The sequence below is a fragment of the Strix aluco genome, chromosome 3 (genome assembly GCF_031877795.1).
Source record: "Strix aluco isolate bStrAlu1 chromosome 3, bStrAlu1.hap1, whole genome shotgun sequence".
Taxonomy (NCBI): Eukaryota; Metazoa; Chordata; class Aves; order Strigiformes; family Strigidae; genus Strix; species Strix aluco.
In genome coordinates this window covers 3,019,218-3,037,435 of record NC_133933.1, presented here as the reverse complement: position 1 = coordinate 3,037,435, position 18,218 = coordinate 3,019,218, and the positions used below count along the sequence as shown (strand labels likewise).

Genomic DNA, 18,218 nt, shown 5'->3' with positions numbered 1-18,218 from the left:
AAGCTTCTACCTTATAAATAGAAACAAAGTTAATATTTTTATGTAAATTATGAAAATATTTTTATAAAGAATATCAGCTGGGATTGGAAATTCAGGGTAGAAATACCAGCATTTTCCAAGTTAGGGAAAAAATTAAGGTCAGATTCTGCAAGGTGCTAATGACAAAAGGATCCACTTGAATTGGACCGTATGCCAAAAAAACCCATTCCCACCCCCTCAAAAAAACATCCAAAAAAGTACCTTATCTAGTAATGACTAGTATGTCATTCCATTTGTTTGGTGTGGTTCTGTAATGTGTACAGCTGGACTCTAGACTACATACTGAACTAGAAGTTCAGGAAGAAACTTACTACAAAAAAATTACTTATGCTTTTAAGAGACACATGTATGAATGGGAAAAAAAGTTATGGCAATAAATTATTAAATAAACTTCTATTTTTATACACATCTAAATTTTAGGTACAGCCACAGTGCAGAAGTTCAGGTTCGTCTTCAATTCCTGACATGTGTATTTTCAACTCTAGGATCACCAGATCATTTCAGTAAGTATTTGAGGTTACCTTATCAGAGAAGCACCTCATAGCAAGGCTCACATAGTTCTTAATAAGCAATGTTAGCTTAAGTAAATACGATACTTTAAACAGACAATTTAAAGTAATCTCTGATACTCTTCCAAAAGAAGGAAGATTTTTTGATGAAAACACAGAACCAACATTGGAGTTTAGATTCTATTGCCATTCTGTGAAAACAAATTTTTATGTTCTGTGTGCTTCAGTTTTTCTGAATAGTGGGATTGTAGTAATTACCGAAATGAAGATATATTTTGTATTTGTGGGTTTTGGATCATGTCCATAATTTTCCTAGGGATCTTTTACTGGAGTGCACTGTAAGTTGTGATACAAAAAGGAGTAATTCTTTATATTTTAAGCCTGTCAGAAGTTCATTTACACTTTTGCAAGAGTAATATTCTGTATGATGCTTGATCTGTACAGGTGCTGAAATCTTTTCACTCTAAAAGGTTAAAAATGGAAATCTTTTGATGTGGCTGATGGAATTCAAAATTGAACATAATTTTCTGTGTTTTAGTAACTCTTGGTGCCTTTCCCTTCCATAAATTCTTTTGGCCATTCTCTTCTTAAGCCCTTGTGAACTAATAGCTTTCAGCATCAGCTCTGTACAGACTTGGAGCTGATGGTATATTGAGGTCATTTATTAAAATGATTGAAGGGAGGAGTCACTTGGGTAGTCTCTATAGGTCGTCAGAGTTGACATACAATGCATGGCTTGTCCCTCTGGTTATTCGAGTACAGGAAGGAATGAGAATATCTATAGTCAAGAGGAAAAAAAACTTGTAACACTGTATTTGCTATTCTTGGTAGGGTAGCCATGTTCTTTTTAAAGAAATTTGTTGAGATCACAAATGGTTATATGCCAGCTAAGAAAATAAAGCTACTGTCCTCTTGAGAGGAGAAGCAATGAAATAGTTACAGAGATACTATTTTCAGCCACAGTCTCAATACTCAGCTCAAAGCTGGACTCTGGGTTGTGCCCAGTAATTACTGAGAATGAACTGAGAAACAACCTGCAGTTTTGTATGAGGTCCCAGGTCATTGTTAACTCCTTGGTTTAGTAACAACTGACAGCACTAGTGACCAAAACCTGTAGCTGATTGCCTGCTCTGAAAGGGGAAAAGTGTATGATTCCTAATTGGTAGGCAGTGCGTTTTTCTTCTTTTGTTTCAGAAAACTTCTGTCCTCACAAAACTTGTTCTGATTTTTCTGTTTGTATTCTTGGGTTTTGTAGAATATTGCTATACATTTGCTGTTATAAAGGAGTAGTTAAATATACTTCCCTAATTTTAGGGTTGAGTTTAGAACAAGTGGATATATTGTGGCACTGCTTAGTAGAAGATTCTGAATGTTACGATGATGCACTACACTGGTTCTTAAATCAAGTACGAAGTAAAGATCAGCATGCTATGGGTATGGAGACTTATAAGCATCTTTTTTTGGAAAAGGTATGTCGAGAGTTAATTGCAACCGTATAATTCTAGTAAAACTGTTCCTTTCCATATCAGCACTATTTAATATATTTAAAATGGTTTTTATGAAAAATACGTCTTCAGTAGTCTGTGAGGGCCCCACTTGTCATGCAGTGGTTTTTCTCTGCTTGGAGAGGGGAACGGATTGGCTGAATTCTTTTCACACTAATATTTACTTGAGTGTTTCTTTGCAAATAGCCTATGTGTTGTATCTGAAGCTAGGTAGTACTTTGTTTCAATTTGAAAAAAAAAGCCACCCAAAACTGCACTTTCCTTTAGGATATATACCTTGGTTACCTGACTAAAAAAGTTACTTTTTCCTCTTTTTGGGAGGGGTGTACAAATCTCATCAATACATCCACTGAAAATACGAACATGCAGCAGTAGAGCTTTTTGCAAGGGTCCCATCCATTCCAGCAGATGATGTTACAAAACGGATAGATTGTGCAATAATTCTTGTAGTCTAGTTGTTTTTCAAGGTTACAGTTTTTTGTCTAGTTTTGTAAGCTAACAAATTGTCCTGCTGTTGATAAGTTAAGCAGCTAATGTTACAATAATAATTTTCGTTCCTTCTGCACTGTTACAGTCCAGATCAGTGGTAAAGAAGTTTAAGCCACTTATAGTTGATTTTTTGTATTGTATATAAAATTCAGAGTGTGATGTTTTGCAAGAATAAATTTTAATTGATCTACTATATTTGAGTATGATTGTTAGTAACAATGATGTTTTTCTGTGCTAATGAAATATATACCCTGTAATTGCTATCCGTTCCATCACTGAATTTTTTTTTTCCATACTAAAGTGCATTCATTTTATTTAGATGCCACAACTAAAACCTGAAACTATTAGTATGACTGGCCTAAACCTCTTCCAGCATTTGTGTAATTTGGCTCGATTAGCTACTAGTGCATATGATGGTGGCTCAAACTCGGAGGTAAGCCTAGATTCTGTGCTCATGTTTTGTTTCTTTCTGAGGGAAGGGGAAAGTTAAATTACCTATCTGCAACGGTGTATCTCTTGAGACCTTACTGGCTTGAATATTGTTTCCTGGTTTGAGATAGTAATGCCACAGCCCTTAGTGGTGGGGTCTGTACAGATTACTGCCTTGAGGGGAGCCCTGGGAGCTTAGGACTCAAAAAGTTCCAAATATGGGGCAGTGAAATGGAAATAAGAGGCCAATGATCCTGACTGCTTTGAGCATGTGTGGCTTTTGTGTCTAGAGGTAGAGCTAGGAAACCATAAAGAAAGTGATACCGGTTGCCTGCATATCTTTGTGCAGTTTATCATATTCTTAGCATGACTGAACTGCATCCACTATTGTGTTTAAAGGATGGGTTTGTAACATTTACTTTTATAATAAGAAGATTCAGATGACATTCTATTAGGCATGTTTAATTCTGGCTAAAAATCTGTTGTGAAATGCATCTCAGTTTACATATGTGTGCTTTAGAAGTTTTTCTTCTGTAGTTTTTTTATACAAAGAAATTGTCTTAAAAACAAAATGATATGTAGGATAATCTGGAAATTGATTTGAGGCAATTTTTAATATTCCTATTCTTGCAATCAGTAGCAATAATAGTTGTGGTTTTAAGGCTTCATTTAAAAGCATTCCTGTTTGTCAAAAATGAAAATTCATTCTTGAATTTTAACCAGTTCTCCTCATGCTTCAAAGTATGAAAATATTTCTGTGAAAGTTAGAATTTCATAGTAATCGATGTGTGCAGTGGTGAGAGCTGAAGCAGAGTTAAAACAGGGATATTTTAGTAATTGCATCAAGAGCCAAATAAAGTGTCTCAGGTCAGAAGACCATCACTCCCAGTAAAATAATGAGGCAGTGTTTTGTTTCTGTGTTTGTTTTGCTTTTGCCAAAACAGCTGTGTGGCATGGACCAGTTCTGGGGTATTGCTTTAAGAGCACAGTCTGGTGATGTCAGTCGAGCGGCTATCCAGTATATCAACTCTTACTATATCAATGGTATGAATTTTTATTTTTGTTTCCGGTTTTAAATGTTTTAAAGAATATCAAGCATTATCCTCTATTTATTCTTAGTATTAAAATGCGTAGTCTCAAAGCTGTGCATATACAGTTTACTTTAACTGATATTACAGGTAAAACTGGTCTGGAAAAAGAGCAGGAATTTATTAGCAAGTGTATGGAGAGTCTGATGATAGCTTCTAGTAACCTTGAGCAAGACTCACATTCAAGTCTGACCATTATTGAAAGAGGACTCTTAATGCTGAAGACACACCTGGAGGCTTTTAGGAGAAGGTAAATAGCTCTATTGATATATTTGGATGAAGAATTTATTTCTGTTCCTCTTACTGTAATGATGATTGGGTTATGAGTTGTTATTAATTGAAGTGATAGTTTCTTTGTTTTTCTTTGTGTAAAGACAAGACAGTAGTGGATAATTCTGAAAGGTAATATATAAAGTTTAAACAGTTACCAGAGTTGGCCCATGTCCTTGTATAAATGTGTATGGATGTGGGTCATGTTTCCCCATTCCTCACCAAAGAAACTTCTTTAAAGTTTAGTTTTATTTGAAAAATAGTGAGAATATCAATAACTTTCCTCTTAATTTGAAAAAAACCAAACAAACAGTGAATAAATGGGCAAGTTTTGCCTTTCCGCTCATGGTTTAGCAAACATTTGTGTTAAATAGGTTTTGACAAAAATACTTTTTCAATATTTTTACCTGCTGCTTAAGGTTTGCGTATCATCTGAGACAGTGGCAGATTGAAGGCACTGGTATCAGCAGTCACTTGAAAGCTCTGAGTGACAAACAGTCACTACCGCTAAGAATTGTGTGTCAGCCAGCTGGACTTCCCGACAAGGTAAGTTAAAAGCCCTTTTACAAGTATGTCCTACATTGTTAAACTTCAGTAAGTCCATTGTGTGCTTTGAAAAATAAAATACCTGTTTTATTTCAGATGACTATAGAAATGTATCCTAGTGATCAGGTGGCTGATCTACGGGCAGAAGTCACCCATTGGTACGAAAATTTGCAGAAGGAGCAGATAAATCAACAAGCACAGCTTCAGGAGTTTGGCCAAAGCAGCCGCAAAGGGGATTTCCCTGGTAAGCTATAGTACTCATACCTGTGGTTTTTGCCCTTACAAGGGTTCATCCATTTAGAGCTTAGAAGATTAAGGTCTTTTTCTTCCCCAGATACCCTAAATAAGCAAGCATTATGATTTATTTTCTTCTAGCTGTAGTGATAGTTAGCATGACCCTTGCGTTTAATTGTGTTGTTTCTTAAGCACTACCATTTATTTGGAATAGCAAAGAAAATGTAGATCTGCCAAAAGTCCTTAGATCTAGCCAAGCTCAAAGTCTCAATGGACTTCACCCCACATAATTTTTCTTCTCACTGTTGCTTTAATTAATTATTTTGTTTTCTGTAATTTGGAGATTCTGTTACGTAGAACCTTATTCTGTGTTTTGTGAAATCTATACGTTTCTGGCTCTGCCGTTGATTCAGAATTTGAAGCTGTAATTCATATTCATAATTTATATCCTACGTACTTGTATTCCAGTCAGGTGTAAGACTTTCCTTACTCCTGCAACTGCTTTTTAATTTATGATCATCCTGTAGCAAAGATGACCATTCATCTTCTTTTGATGTTCTTAGTTTGGTATGTCACCTTGCTCCTGAGATGGTCATTGCTTGCTTACAGTGTGAAGAATATGCATCCTGTTGTCATTCCCTTTCTTTATCTGTTTTTTTGAGTGAATGAAAGTCTCTGCTTTCTCCTTTAGGAAGAAGACATTTTCTAAATCCTACTGATGCTATTTTCTCAGTTATTGCTGTTCAAGATGTTACTGTTTTCTGAATTATCTTCTCAATGTTTTCTTGTTTTCTTTCTTTCTCATTATGAGCAAGAGTTAGCATGTAATGCACACGATCGGAACAAATTCGGTCCATGAACATCTTTTTCCAACACGACTGACCATTAGGATATGCATAAACATGAATCTGACTTTCTTTTCATAGTTTAACAACTTAAAAAAAAAAGTGTTTTAATGAGACACACTGTCAGTAAACCAGACTGAATTTTAGACATCTTAATTACCTTCTTTGTGAAAACCTTTTCCAGCCCCTTTTCGGAAGCTGTTTTAGTGAAGAAACTATCTTGTATTTCACCAAGTAGAGCCACATAGCAGAAATTTTTATCTTTGTTTTAGCTGGGATTTTAGAAACACATGATTCAGAAAATTCAGGATTACAGTCCTACAGCAGCTGCAGTTCAGTCATGTTACATATGTACTATGTCTTTTGTGTCTGTGCTGATATCCATAATTTTGTATGCTTTCTGTGGATGTCTTTTTTTTCTGTGTTTATTACACTAATTATTAACATACCATAACTATGGGAAAAAGGAGAATCATAAAATTTGTATCTGTCGATTAATAAACCCAGTGTGCTTTCCTAGGTTTAAAACCTGTATTAATGACTCTAAGTGCTTTGTCTTGTAATTGATACCTGTGTTGGCTGATAGATGTATAAAATCCTGTAATAGGCTAAATTTCTTATTAACCAAACTCCTGAAGGTGTGTCTGCATTGTTCTCTGCATACCACCATGTGTTTGGAATAATCTAGTCACATGATTTTGACTTTTCAACTGCTAATTTTGAGAAGATAGTACTGAAACTGAGACTTGTGGTTAAAACCTGTAGTTTTACTCATCTGTAGCCTATTTTGGGGACTGTTTTGTATAGGTTAAAAAAGGAAGGACTTTCTAATAACATTGGGTTGGTCACAAAAGATCTCTGTGAATTATGGTTCAGTGTATTGACTGTTTACACTTGGGTCATTCTGTATCACAGGGGCCATGTATTGTAAAGTACATAGTGCACACCTCGTGTCTCAGTGACCTTTTACTATGTCCATTTTAATATACCTGTATTAGTTAATCTACAACAAAAAGCAGTTCCTGGTTAGGAATGTGAAATGGCAATTATTTCATCAGCTGAGCTAGAAATCTGAGCAGAGTTTATCAAATTCCCGTAAAAACTAAAGGCTCGTGATATCACAGGACAAGTTTTTCTCTTGCCTTTTCCTGATAGTGCTAAATCTCATTGTCCTTAATCGGTTTTTAGTTGTTTTCTCAGGTGGGATTTCAATTTCACTAAATAGATAGAGATAACAGAATATTTGTATCAACTTTTGGCTCTTGGAATTACAAACTTGCAGGGTTTTTTTTTTAACTTCTTTTTATGGGTTTGATCTGTTGCTTTCTGTGACTGGCACTTTCTTATGCTGTTGGCCTCCTTCAGCACTCCTGTTTGCCTTTTCACGACTGTGTACATCTCCCACCTAACACCTGTGGTCTTAAAAGGAAATTTAGTTTAAGAAGATGAAGACACTGAAAATTAATGTTAAACAGATTGTTATGGAAGTGAGGTAACTGTTATTTTGGAAAATGAAGCTGCAGGTTCTGAGATGGGCTGAAAGAACCTCAAAGCATTTATTAGTTACAGATACATTTCTGATGATTTTACCATAATGCTTCTGTCAAAGGAATATGCCAGAATGCCCACCAGCCCCAGAACTTGGGGAATGTATCTCTAAGTAGTAGATGCATTCACATTTATTGAATGTTCCTTTTTATTTTTTTTCACTACAATAACCTTAATATTTTTTTTTCCCGTTTACCAGACATTTACCACATAATTCTTCTGAGGTCCCAATACCTTTTGTAACATCTCTTGCTCATTTGAAATCTGCATTGCTCAGAGAAGTGTGAATTGCATTTGCTTCTCACTCAAGTTGTTTTTTGTATTCTTTCATCTGAAATCTGTTACAAGTTTACTGAAGTGCAGGGAGTGGTAGGTTTCTGTATTATTTTTCTGGGTGATGTATTAGCCTGCCTCCATCTCTTTGAAATTATTTTGTCTGACTGCACTGATAAGTTTCAAAGCAGCCAGCTGAGGAGGATGGGGGAACAGTGATAGATATGTGAGATTATTCCCAACTCTGTATAAAACTTCCATGGTTTTATTGGTAATTGACAGATGTCTTTGGAGGGCTGCTGTCTATCCAGTTTTTCCCAAGAACATCCTAGAAATTTTGTGTGGGAAGAATTTGAGGATCATCTGTATTTGCCCGATACCTTCATTTATCTGGCAGTCCCATCAAAGTTACTGTGTGTACATCTCACTGGACTGCTCTAGTTTGGAAATACCAGCACTTGGCTGTGTATCTCAGCTGGTTTTGGAAAGCATCACCTGGATTTACTGTGCACATACATCAGCAGAGACTGTGTGGCTGCAGACCGCAGATGATGGGCTTTCAGTATTTACCAGAAGCAGCAGGCTGACGGCGTGTACACTACACTGTGCATGTCTTGATGGCAGTGAAAGAATGAAGTTTAAGTTCGATGTGTATACATAGGGGGTTTTTTTTTGGTTTTGTTTTAACCCGTGTCTTTGAGTACTGTGTTCCTATAGCGAGGTAATAGACTGTTTCGAAGCATTTTGAGGTTACAGAACTCTGAGTACTTTCCAGGATTTCTGCAAGAGGTTCAAAAAAATATGATTTTCTGAAGAAGCCTCATTGAAATCCCCGTGGTGAAGTACAGCGGCAATGTAAGGCTGCTCTTCACTGGTATGGGGGATCAGGGCCTAGTGTTGAGAAGAGTGGTACTTACAAGAACAGTGGCTGGAATGTGTAGCAAATTTCAATCCGTGACAAATATCTTTGTGCAGCAGAATTGGTGGTTAGAACTGTATGAGTACTCTCAGGTGTAAAGTCATTGTGCATTGTAATTCTTGGTTACTGCTTGACTGTCTGCGCCAAATGAAGTGAAATTCTTAATCTTTTGATTATTCAGATCTCTTGTTCAATGCTGAGAATTCTTTGAAGGGTGTTCTCAGTTCTTCCTTTCTGAAGTGTATGACATCTTCAGTTTCAGCTTACATTTAAGCAAGATTAATCATTGCTTCTTTGCCTTCGCTGACTTTATCACAGGTGTGCGGTACGGAGGGACTTTGTTGATGATCACAATCATTTTCCATTATCCTTCTCTGCATAGCATAATTTTCTACAGAATATGGAAGGCATATTTTAATCTGTATTGTGAACACTTTTCACTGCAAGGTTGGGTGAACTGTTATTGAAAAGATTATTTCTGAATACATGCATAAATTTAGTTTAAGGTAATAACTACTTTTTTGTAAGGAAATTGCATTAAGTTTTTTCCTCGTTTTAATTGCTACTGAAGGGTATATTATTAAAACTAAGTCTTAGCACTCTCATTAGAAAATGAAACTACGATTCCAGAAATGTACTGAAATTTGTTTTTACCCTAGGTGGCCTCATGGGACCTGTGAGAATGATTTCATCTGGGCATGAACTGACAACTGATTATGATGAAAAAACGCTTCATGAATTGGGTTTTAAGGATATGCAGGTATTACTAGCATATAGATAGCAGTCACTGAAAAAGATTGTTTGATATGTGGCTTTTGTCTTCTCCAGCTGATATATGTCGTGGTGGTGGAAGGTATACTTTTCTTCAGGAGTATCCTGTAGTTTTCTGAAACTGGTTGTATCATGCTATCCAATACATGCCTCCAGCAAGCTCAAACTGATGCTGTTTGTCCTTGCTGCTGTCAGTCTTCAAAATAATTAATAATTTTAAAAGCCTAACTCTAGTGATGTTAGCAGATGTGAAAATTCTAGGAATAAAAGAAAAATTTCATGTTTTTTCATTCATCGAAGAAAACAAGAGACCAGTGAAAACAGAATCAAATACCCACATTCTGTCTGAATTGTTGAACACTTACTAATTCCATAGTAACAGTGACTAGCTCTCTCCTTTCACAGGTTAAATCTGAAGTATTTTTTTAATGCCCATCTGTCAACAGTGTGGAAAAGCCTGATGTGATTTGTATAAGTGCGAATGGCATCACGACTGTTGGTGGAAGGGGAGGTGGGACTGTAACAAAATGTACTAGCAGATCATCACATACATTCTTCCTTTCTAAAGGAAAGCTCATACTGCACACCTTTAGGGATCTGCTAACATCCTTTTAGAAGGATTATTACTGGCTCATGTGCTTACATGCGCCGTTGCTGGCTGTTAGCAATTGTAGCAGTTAGTCTGTCTTGACTCCTGCAGTTCCAGATCAGATGATCTGTTGGACTGCGTCTTTGATGGTTCGTTATTTCTTTTTGCTAAATACATTGGGTTAATTCAAAAGTAAAACCATTTTTTAAAATAATTTTGTTCTTACTAATATAGATTGTTTTACAGAATTTCAGATTAATTCAGATTCAGCAATCAGATGAATTCTTATGTTTGCAGAATTTGAAGGAGCAGTAGCTGGGTGTGATCAATACATGGAGGTGATAACTCGTCAGTAGGAACAGTTCATCTGAGAATGGCTTATGCCAGTATAACAAATGTCTGCTTTTCCAACCACACTGCTATTTGTGCTGCTACGCCCTTGCTAGCATTCCTCTGGTCCTTTGAGCCAATTTGTTTCATTTTTCCTCGGGATTAGTTGTGCTGTTTCATTAATGTACTGAGAAGTCAGACCAGTACTAGAGTCTCCTCAGTCTGAATGGCAAAATAAGGGATGAGGTACAAGGAAACACGACTGTCTACTGTAACAGCAATGTATGCAAGTACACCATGAATGCCTTAAGTGAAAGCAAAACCAAGCTTTAATTATGGCAGTTGTTCAAAATGCTGCTCAGTAAAGATTTGACAACAAAGATATCGATGTATTTTTAATTTCTTAATTATGATCCTGTTGAAAACGTACCATGGTTTAGCATATTCATTTTTAAATTTGTCTCTCTCCTCCTTGTCGTTTCTCTCTGTTTCTAGATGGTGTTTGTATCCCTGGGCGCACCAAGGAGAGAACGTAAAGGTGAAGGTGTTCAGCTTCCAGCATCCTGCCTACCTCCTCCTCAGAAGGACAACATTCCAATGCTTTTACTCCTGCAAGAACCTCATCTTACCACCCTTTTTGATTTGTTAGAGATGCTTGCCTCTTTTAAGCCTCCATCTGGAGAAGTGGCTATGGAAGATAGTGAGGTAATTTAGAATAATTTTATTAGAATAATTACATTTAAGTCTTATTTAATTGGATCTATTTTTCCTATCTAGCCTATTTCTTGTGTATTTGTCGTGGTTTGAGCCCAGAGGGCAACTGAGCACCATGCAGCTGCTCGCTCGGTCCTTCCCCCTCCAGTTGCTAGACTTGCTTGTTGTCTGTATATTCATATTTCATGTATGGTATAATCATTATCGTGTTTTTTCTGATTTTCTTAACAACATTGTTCTGATATATTTTAAATGTTCTAAATATTGTAGAAGCTATAAAAACGTAGTTCTTAAGAAAGAATATTGATCATTTAAATAGATGTGGTCACTATAATAGGAATTGGCTTGAAGAAAGATTTGTAATGGTTTTATTTCAAAAAACTCAAGCTTTATGTCTTATATGCCATCGTTAGCTTGTGGGAAATTAAATAACCACTAGTATATTCAAACCAGTAGTTTATGTTCTGTTTACACTCAAATATTTCAAAGTATGTGATACGCTGTAAAGATAACGTGTCTTAGTTTCTTGGGGGCTCAGTGAGACTTCAACTATCATGTTCTGTTTATGGATTTACATTAGATAGGAAACAGCATCTTCATGAAGAATAAATAAATTTTTGGACTTTGCAATCTTACTTTCACAATGAAATTCACAATAAGAATGGTTGTTCTATGGTTTGTCAGAGTGCAAGGTGTGAAGAACTCCATCTCCATGCAGAAAACTTATCCAGACGTGTCTGGGAACTGTTAATGCTTCTGCCAACGTGCCCTAATATGTTGCAGGCATTCCAGAATATTTCAGATGAGCAGGTGAACAAAGAATGCTTATTTTACACGTTTATCTCTATTATACGTGGATGTTTTAGCGTCTAGTGTTTTAGTTGAGTCTTCCCCAAATTGGAATGTTAAATAGTAAATATGTTAAGTATGCTGAGACCCAAGTAAACCTTATAAACAAACCTAATAATTCTTATTAAATTAAACTAAACAGAGATGTCAGCTTAGTTCCCGAAGTTTGATTTTATATTTTCTTTTAAAAATTATTTAATAAATGAAAAGGATAGTCAATACTAATTGCTACAGTCTTTTGGCTTGAACTAAAACAGCAGTTTCTTCATCTTCTTTAACATTACTATTGTTGTGATAGTAATTCTTTTATACTCTCTTCTGCAAGTTCAGAACATGGGTACTTACCTAGTTGTTTTCTTGGCCTATAGATGAAACTTTTGCCTCTTTTAAAGTTGTTGAAATTATATATTATCAGTTTTTAGATATTACTATTCTTTATGGACACATGCATCAAAATTTTGGTGGAAGTTACGATTTAGAGTATAACATTTGGCTTCCTCTGCTTTAAAATTCTGTGTACCTTAGCTTATAATAATGTTGGAGGTTTAGTCAAATTTCGTTACTGAATGCACGTTATTCAGTTTGTTACTCATGTACAGAAATACGCTGAAATTGTCTGATTTTAGCTAATAGATGAAATTAAAAAGAAAATAATTTGTCCATGTCACTTTAAAAATCCTCTCCTTGCATTTTTTTAGATAAGTCAGCATTACATATAATTGTGTTAATTGTCTTCTGTCTTTTTTATGTTTTAAGGGTAATGATGGCTTTAGCTGGAAGGATCTTCTGCGAATAAAAAGTGCCCATAAACTTTTGTATGCTCTGGAAATTATTGAAGCTTTGGGAAAGCCCAACAGGAGAATAAGACGTGAATCTACGGTAATCAAGTTTCTTGCACAGAATATGTTTTTCTCCCTGAACCAAAGTATATATTGATGAGTTATTTTATAGTATTTTAATTATTTAACTGTTTTTACAATGCATTATTCTTGTTTATCTTTAGGGAAGTTACAGTGATCTTTACCCAGACTCAGATGATTCGAGTGAAGATCAAATAGAAAACAGTAAAAACACATGGAGCTGCAAGGTTCGGTTTTCCTACAGTATTCTGTGATACCTAATTCAGGTTTTTTAAAAAAATATATAAAATGAAAACCCATTTAAAACATTATCTATCTTAGAGTTTTTGATGTTAAATTTAGGTATAACATTTTAAAGTTTTTCTGTGTTATCAGGCCTGTAAATTTGTCATAGTTGTGTACTACTATTTCTTTTGTTTTTCATAAAATACGCAGCTGAGTAGTTTAGCAGATTTATTGATTGATTGATTTATAAAGCTTAGGTTGGTATCTAACTGAGCTTAGTGGTATATCTGTATTTGCTTTTTTTCACCTTGGTTCCATAATATACTTACAGTTTGTTGCTGCTGGAGGGCTCCAACAGTTACTAGAAATTTTCAATTCTGGAATCTTAGAACCTAAAGAACAGGAATCATGGACTGTGGTAGGTGTTTATTCACCCTTTTCCTCCAAAATAACGTAGCTCTCACTTGTAAAGACTTTCCTTACTTTCAGCCTTTGTTACAGTTACTTTTCTGTAGTAAGTGAAATAAATGGATTCTGTAATTGAAGCCACCAGAGTCTGTGCAATGGCATCTTTTCTTGAATATTTTATATTCCTGGAAGAATTTATTATCTTTTTAAAAAAAGTCTTCATAGTTATGCTTCCTTATATTTTAAAACCACTTTTTGTATTTTTCTGTGTATTTTTGGTTTAATTTTTTGTCTAATCTTAAAAAAATCCTAGTTTGTAGGATGTGAAATTGTAGATCATGGGAACATCTTAGAGGAAGAAACCTGGGTCCGATCTTTAGGAATGACTGCAACTGCATTGATAACACTGTTGCATGTCACACTTTTTTTAAAAAGTCAAAATTTGTGTAACAAGAAGGAGGTACTTTATTTTTGCCTTTTTTTCTGCTTGTTTTAGGGAAGGTTGCTATTTGGAAACTTCTATTATAGTCTGTTTTAAAAGCAGTAATCTGTTAATTATCTTTCCCTCTGAAGAGACAGAGAAATACCATTTCCCCTTGTTGGCATTGAGAGAAAAGCGGTAGTGTTGTGTCTATGGTGTTAATAAAGACACTTTTGAATAATGAACGTTATTATTATTAGTCGTTCTTATATAATGTCTTTTTCATCATTATTCAACTACTAGTTTGAGCTAAATTCTTAGCAGAATGAAAACTTTTTTAGTTAGAGTTAATTTTTCTCTTCTATGTTCAATTCTGTGGCATTTGATTTAAAAAAATTGAAACATCTCAAGCTCTGAGTCATATGTACATAAAAAGTAAATTAACGAGCGTGCATATGTATATATAAAACTGATGACTGCTACTGAAATACTAAAATGAAGGCAGGTATACTTTTAATAAAAAGTTTGATAGTTTTAAACTGATGTTGATGTATTTGTTCTAAAATTATTTCAATATTAGAAACAAGTTGTCCATCTCTAGTCACTTTATAAACAAAAGTTTGTATGATTGCCTTTATTGGTCTGTCCAAAAAGCATTCACAGCACTGCCAAAGTCGTAACAAATTCTACAACTAAGTACCTTAATACAGAGTCCTGACTTAGAATCTCAAACACTTACATGTACAGTTGCTAGATAGCCAACCTACTTCATGTGTTGCTGTGACATGGTGCTCTTTTTTTGTTACTTTTACTCTTGTAATACACCTTCTGGTGGAGCTGGTATTTTTGAAGTAGTATCTGTTGTCTCTGCATGGTTAAATATATTCAATTTGAAAGCACTTCTGCATGCTGTACTTAGTACTCTGTGCTATAGTTAAATACAATGCAGGAAAGACTCTTAACTCTAGAGCTTCCTCCTGTGCTATTTCCTCAGTGTTATTTCATGCACTCAATAATAGAATGTCTTGAATGCACATGTTAATAGGACTAAATCATGAAAATGTCCTTGTTATAAGAAGTAACTTTTTAAATAATCTTCCTCTTTGTTGTCTGTTCTGGTGAGGTTTTGCCAGTTAAAGTACTAGCTGTTTATCCTTTATACCTTACTTAAGCTTTTCATTTCGAATTCCATAACAAGTGTAGAATTATTTGTAAAATAAATCCCTAGAAAAGGAAAAATTCATTTTCTTTTTATTCACAGTGGCAGCTAGACTGTCTTGCTTGCTTGCTGAAGCTGATATGCCAGTTTGCAGTTGACCCTTCAGATTTGGATTTAGCTTACCATGATGTCTTTGCCTGGTCTGGTGTAGCAGAGAGTCACAGAAAAAGAACGTGGCCAGGCAAATCAAGGAAGACTGCAAGTGACCATGCAAAGGGCCTTCATATACCTCGTTTAACAGAGGTAAGAGATAAACAGTGTGTCCAGTTTGTGATCTGCAGAAAAATTACTCCTTTGTTGTGTGAAGCCTTTATTTTGGTAATAAAATAATGTAGTGGAAAAGTTACTACAAATAATCTATATCTTACATGTTAGTTTCCTCTAAAAGGTATTTTAATTGCTTTAAACCTAACAGTTTTAAAAGCTGGAACCAAAGCGGTTTTTGGTGATTGGTGAGCATATGAATTGGGAGGTCAGAATTTCAGTGCTTTATCCCGATTTCTTAGATTCTGTTCTTCAGATTAATTAATCCTTGTTTTATGATAACCTGTTACATGGGCTGTCCCCATCCTCACTAAATCCATTTTAGATTCATTTAGTAAACACTAAAACAACTTATTCTACTAAGGATATCTGAGTGTGTGGTAAATTTACCTAAACCTGTAAACCTTCCTACCAGATTCCTGCATGTTAATTTCCTAATGTAGACCAAGCCTGATATTTAATTGGTAGTATTTTGGTATCAGAGATGTGTTCACTGTAAATCTATTGCTCTTGGGCACAGGACCGGCTGCGATTGCCAGAAAGTGTAGATTTGAACTGTGAGCTGGAGCCAAACTTCCTGTTTGTCATTGTTATGCACGGAAAGGCCTTAACTGTTCTATAAGTATTAGTTCTTTTTGACAAAACAGATCCTTAAATTGCCAAAGCTACTATGATACAGGAAAAGTATCAAATGTATTACATTTTTTTAACATCGGGTGTGTATAAATGCTGCTACTGGTTTCTATAACTGGTTTTAAATTTTTAATTGTCAATTGATCAATATTTTTTTACTACAGTGGATTAGCTATCTAAATATTTAAAAATAGTTTCTTCAGACTTTGATTTGAAAATTCTGTGTAGCCTGTCCAGTTCTTTAAAAATGAATAATTTAAGTGAATGTATAGTCAATAAAATGTGTGGATCACAGAAATAGGTGAAATTTACATGTCCAACCTCATTGTCAGCCCTGCCTCCTCAAGCCTAAGATTTTTAAAGGAAGTGGATAGTCTATGCTTTTAAAAAAAACCCAACTGTGTTTTTACTAAAAGGATTGAAAAACCAGTTGATTTTTCTATTCAGTTAAATTGTCTTTCTTAGAGAAATAGAATGAAATTTTAGCATCTAGACTTAGTCAATGAAACACAGGATTTTAGAGCTGCCTTAATGAAAAACAATGTAAGTTTTAACTATGGAGATACTGTTTGTCTTTTGCTCTTCCTCCCTCTACACAGGTGGGTTTGTTTTAGATTCACACAGTGTGTATAATTTAAAAACAGATCAAAAAGCTTGTTGTTATATTAACTGTTTTTTTTTTTCTTTTGACTTCAATTTTTAAAGGTGTTTCTTGTACTTGTCCAGGGAACCAGTTTGATTCAGCGACTTATGTCAGTTGCTTATACATATGACAACTTGGCACCTAGGTACAATATCTTTTTATTTTTGTAATAAAGCTAATGAAGTGTGCACATTTTCATCGCTGCTTTAAATAAAGTAAATAGCTTTTTAATTTGTAGTCCACATTAACACCCATATCCGAAATTTAAGTCTATAGGCATTAGACTTGCTTTTCTTAGTCACTTCTTCTGGTAGTTATCCTACCCTTATAGGAGGAGTGAGAGAGAGGAGAGTGGGGAGAACTCTCAATGGTCAGGATGTAAGACATAGAGCAGCAAACTATATATGGTATGCTCTCATAAATTCCCATGCCAAAACTATTTCTTTGTTCTCTCTGTAGCATTTAGCATTCTCAGTTTCAAGGCAATGTAAAGGAGAACTTAAAATAAATTCACTTTTAAGTTGCTTAGTCGGCTGCTGGTTTTGACTTGTTTTTCCCATCCTAGTAGCATTAGCTTATTACTGGTGAAATTACCCTTATTGTTTTATCGAGCATGCATGTACTGAAGGCAAAATTTTACCTTCAGAAATGGACTACTAGAAATTTTTGTCTTTTTGCCTTTTGTCCTGAGAAAAGCAATTCTGTGTAGGACTGCATCGTGACAGTTGGGCTGATGGTGGGGAGGTCAGGTTTTTTGCTACATTTGGTGTTGTAGAATTAAATGATTCCAAGTAATGGATAACATGTTTTACCATATTTTTAAAAGATTATTGAGAACATTCAGAGCATTTCCAGTCAAGACTGCAAGTGTGCCTAACCTTAACTTCTAGTTGAATTGCAGGAATAACTTTAATATATACAGTACGGTTTTGGTTTCATAACCTTTTATTGCAATTTATAAAAAAGTAAGTAAATAAATAGAAACATTTAAAATTTGTCTGAAGTTTGCAAATGTTTGTTCAAGGTGTGGTTCTTTATGAAGAATACTAGCTTTCTTCTGTATGGGTCAGTTCCTAGTTCCATTTTACATCTTCTCTTTTTTGGATAAAATAAAGGGAGTGTGGGTGTTTTTTCTTGACTTTTTATCTTGTCATTAAAGCTTTAAGGGGGTGACTTGAAGATTTTCATAGTTTTACTGTTGTTACTGATTTTGAATACTGGAAGAAATTAATCCTTTTAAGATGAAAATTCTAGTTTTCTTACTGGGTACTTAAGGATAACTGTGTTGTCACTTCTGTATACTTGTATTTCTAAGTGGTAATCTGTTACATTCTGTGATAAAAGTTCAAATGGCTTTATCTTCTTCCTGTTCAGGGTGTTGAAAGCTCAATCTGATCACAGGTCAAGACATGAAGGTTAGTGCTGCAAAATAGCCGCATGTTACGAACTAATAGTAATGAAAACATATTGAAGATAAGTTAAGTGTTTGTTTTATTCCACCATTAGAATGCTATAAAATTGTGTTCCTTGGTAGTGTTAGGGCTGTTTTAATCTAGATGGGAATACATGGAGAGGCTTTCCTTCTCTGGAAATTGTTT

At 35.0% G+C, this 18,218-nt stretch overlaps 1 protein-coding gene across 15 annotated transcripts in view; it reads left to right on the top strand.

Annotated features, from left to right (window-relative positions):
* Positions 1 to 18,218, top strand: part of USP34 (ubiquitin specific peptidase 34) — a 146,051-nt gene that overhangs the window by 68,221 nt on the left and 59,612 nt on the right. For 14 of the 15 annotated variants that reach the window (XM_074817148.1, XM_074817140.1, XM_074817138.1 and 11 more), the window contains 16 exons: positions 460 to 542; positions 1,863 to 2,017; positions 2,862 to 2,975; positions 3,916 to 4,015; positions 4,150 to 4,309; positions 4,749 to 4,875; positions 4,972 to 5,119; positions 9,354 to 9,454; positions 10,880 to 11,089; positions 11,783 to 11,908; positions 12,704 to 12,826; positions 12,951 to 13,034; positions 13,364 to 13,450; positions 15,123 to 15,323; positions 16,683 to 16,765; positions 17,995 to 18,035. In XM_074817148.1, coding sequence (XP_074673249.1) covers positions 460 to 542; positions 1,863 to 2,017; positions 2,862 to 2,975; positions 3,916 to 4,015; positions 4,150 to 4,309; positions 4,749 to 4,875; positions 4,972 to 5,119; positions 9,354 to 9,454; positions 10,880 to 11,089; positions 11,783 to 11,908; positions 12,704 to 12,826; positions 12,951 to 13,034; positions 13,364 to 13,450; positions 15,123 to 15,323; positions 16,683 to 16,765; positions 17,995 to 18,035 — 1,943 coding nt within the window. The remainder of the gene's footprint in view (positions 1 to 459; positions 543 to 1,862; positions 2,018 to 2,861; positions 2,976 to 3,915; positions 4,016 to 4,149; positions 4,310 to 4,748; positions 4,876 to 4,971; positions 5,120 to 9,353; positions 9,455 to 10,879; positions 11,090 to 11,782; positions 11,909 to 12,703; positions 12,827 to 12,950; positions 13,035 to 13,363; positions 13,451 to 15,122; positions 15,324 to 16,682; positions 16,766 to 17,994; positions 18,036 to 18,218) is intronic. The other variant, XM_074817139.1, reaches the window with a different exon arrangement.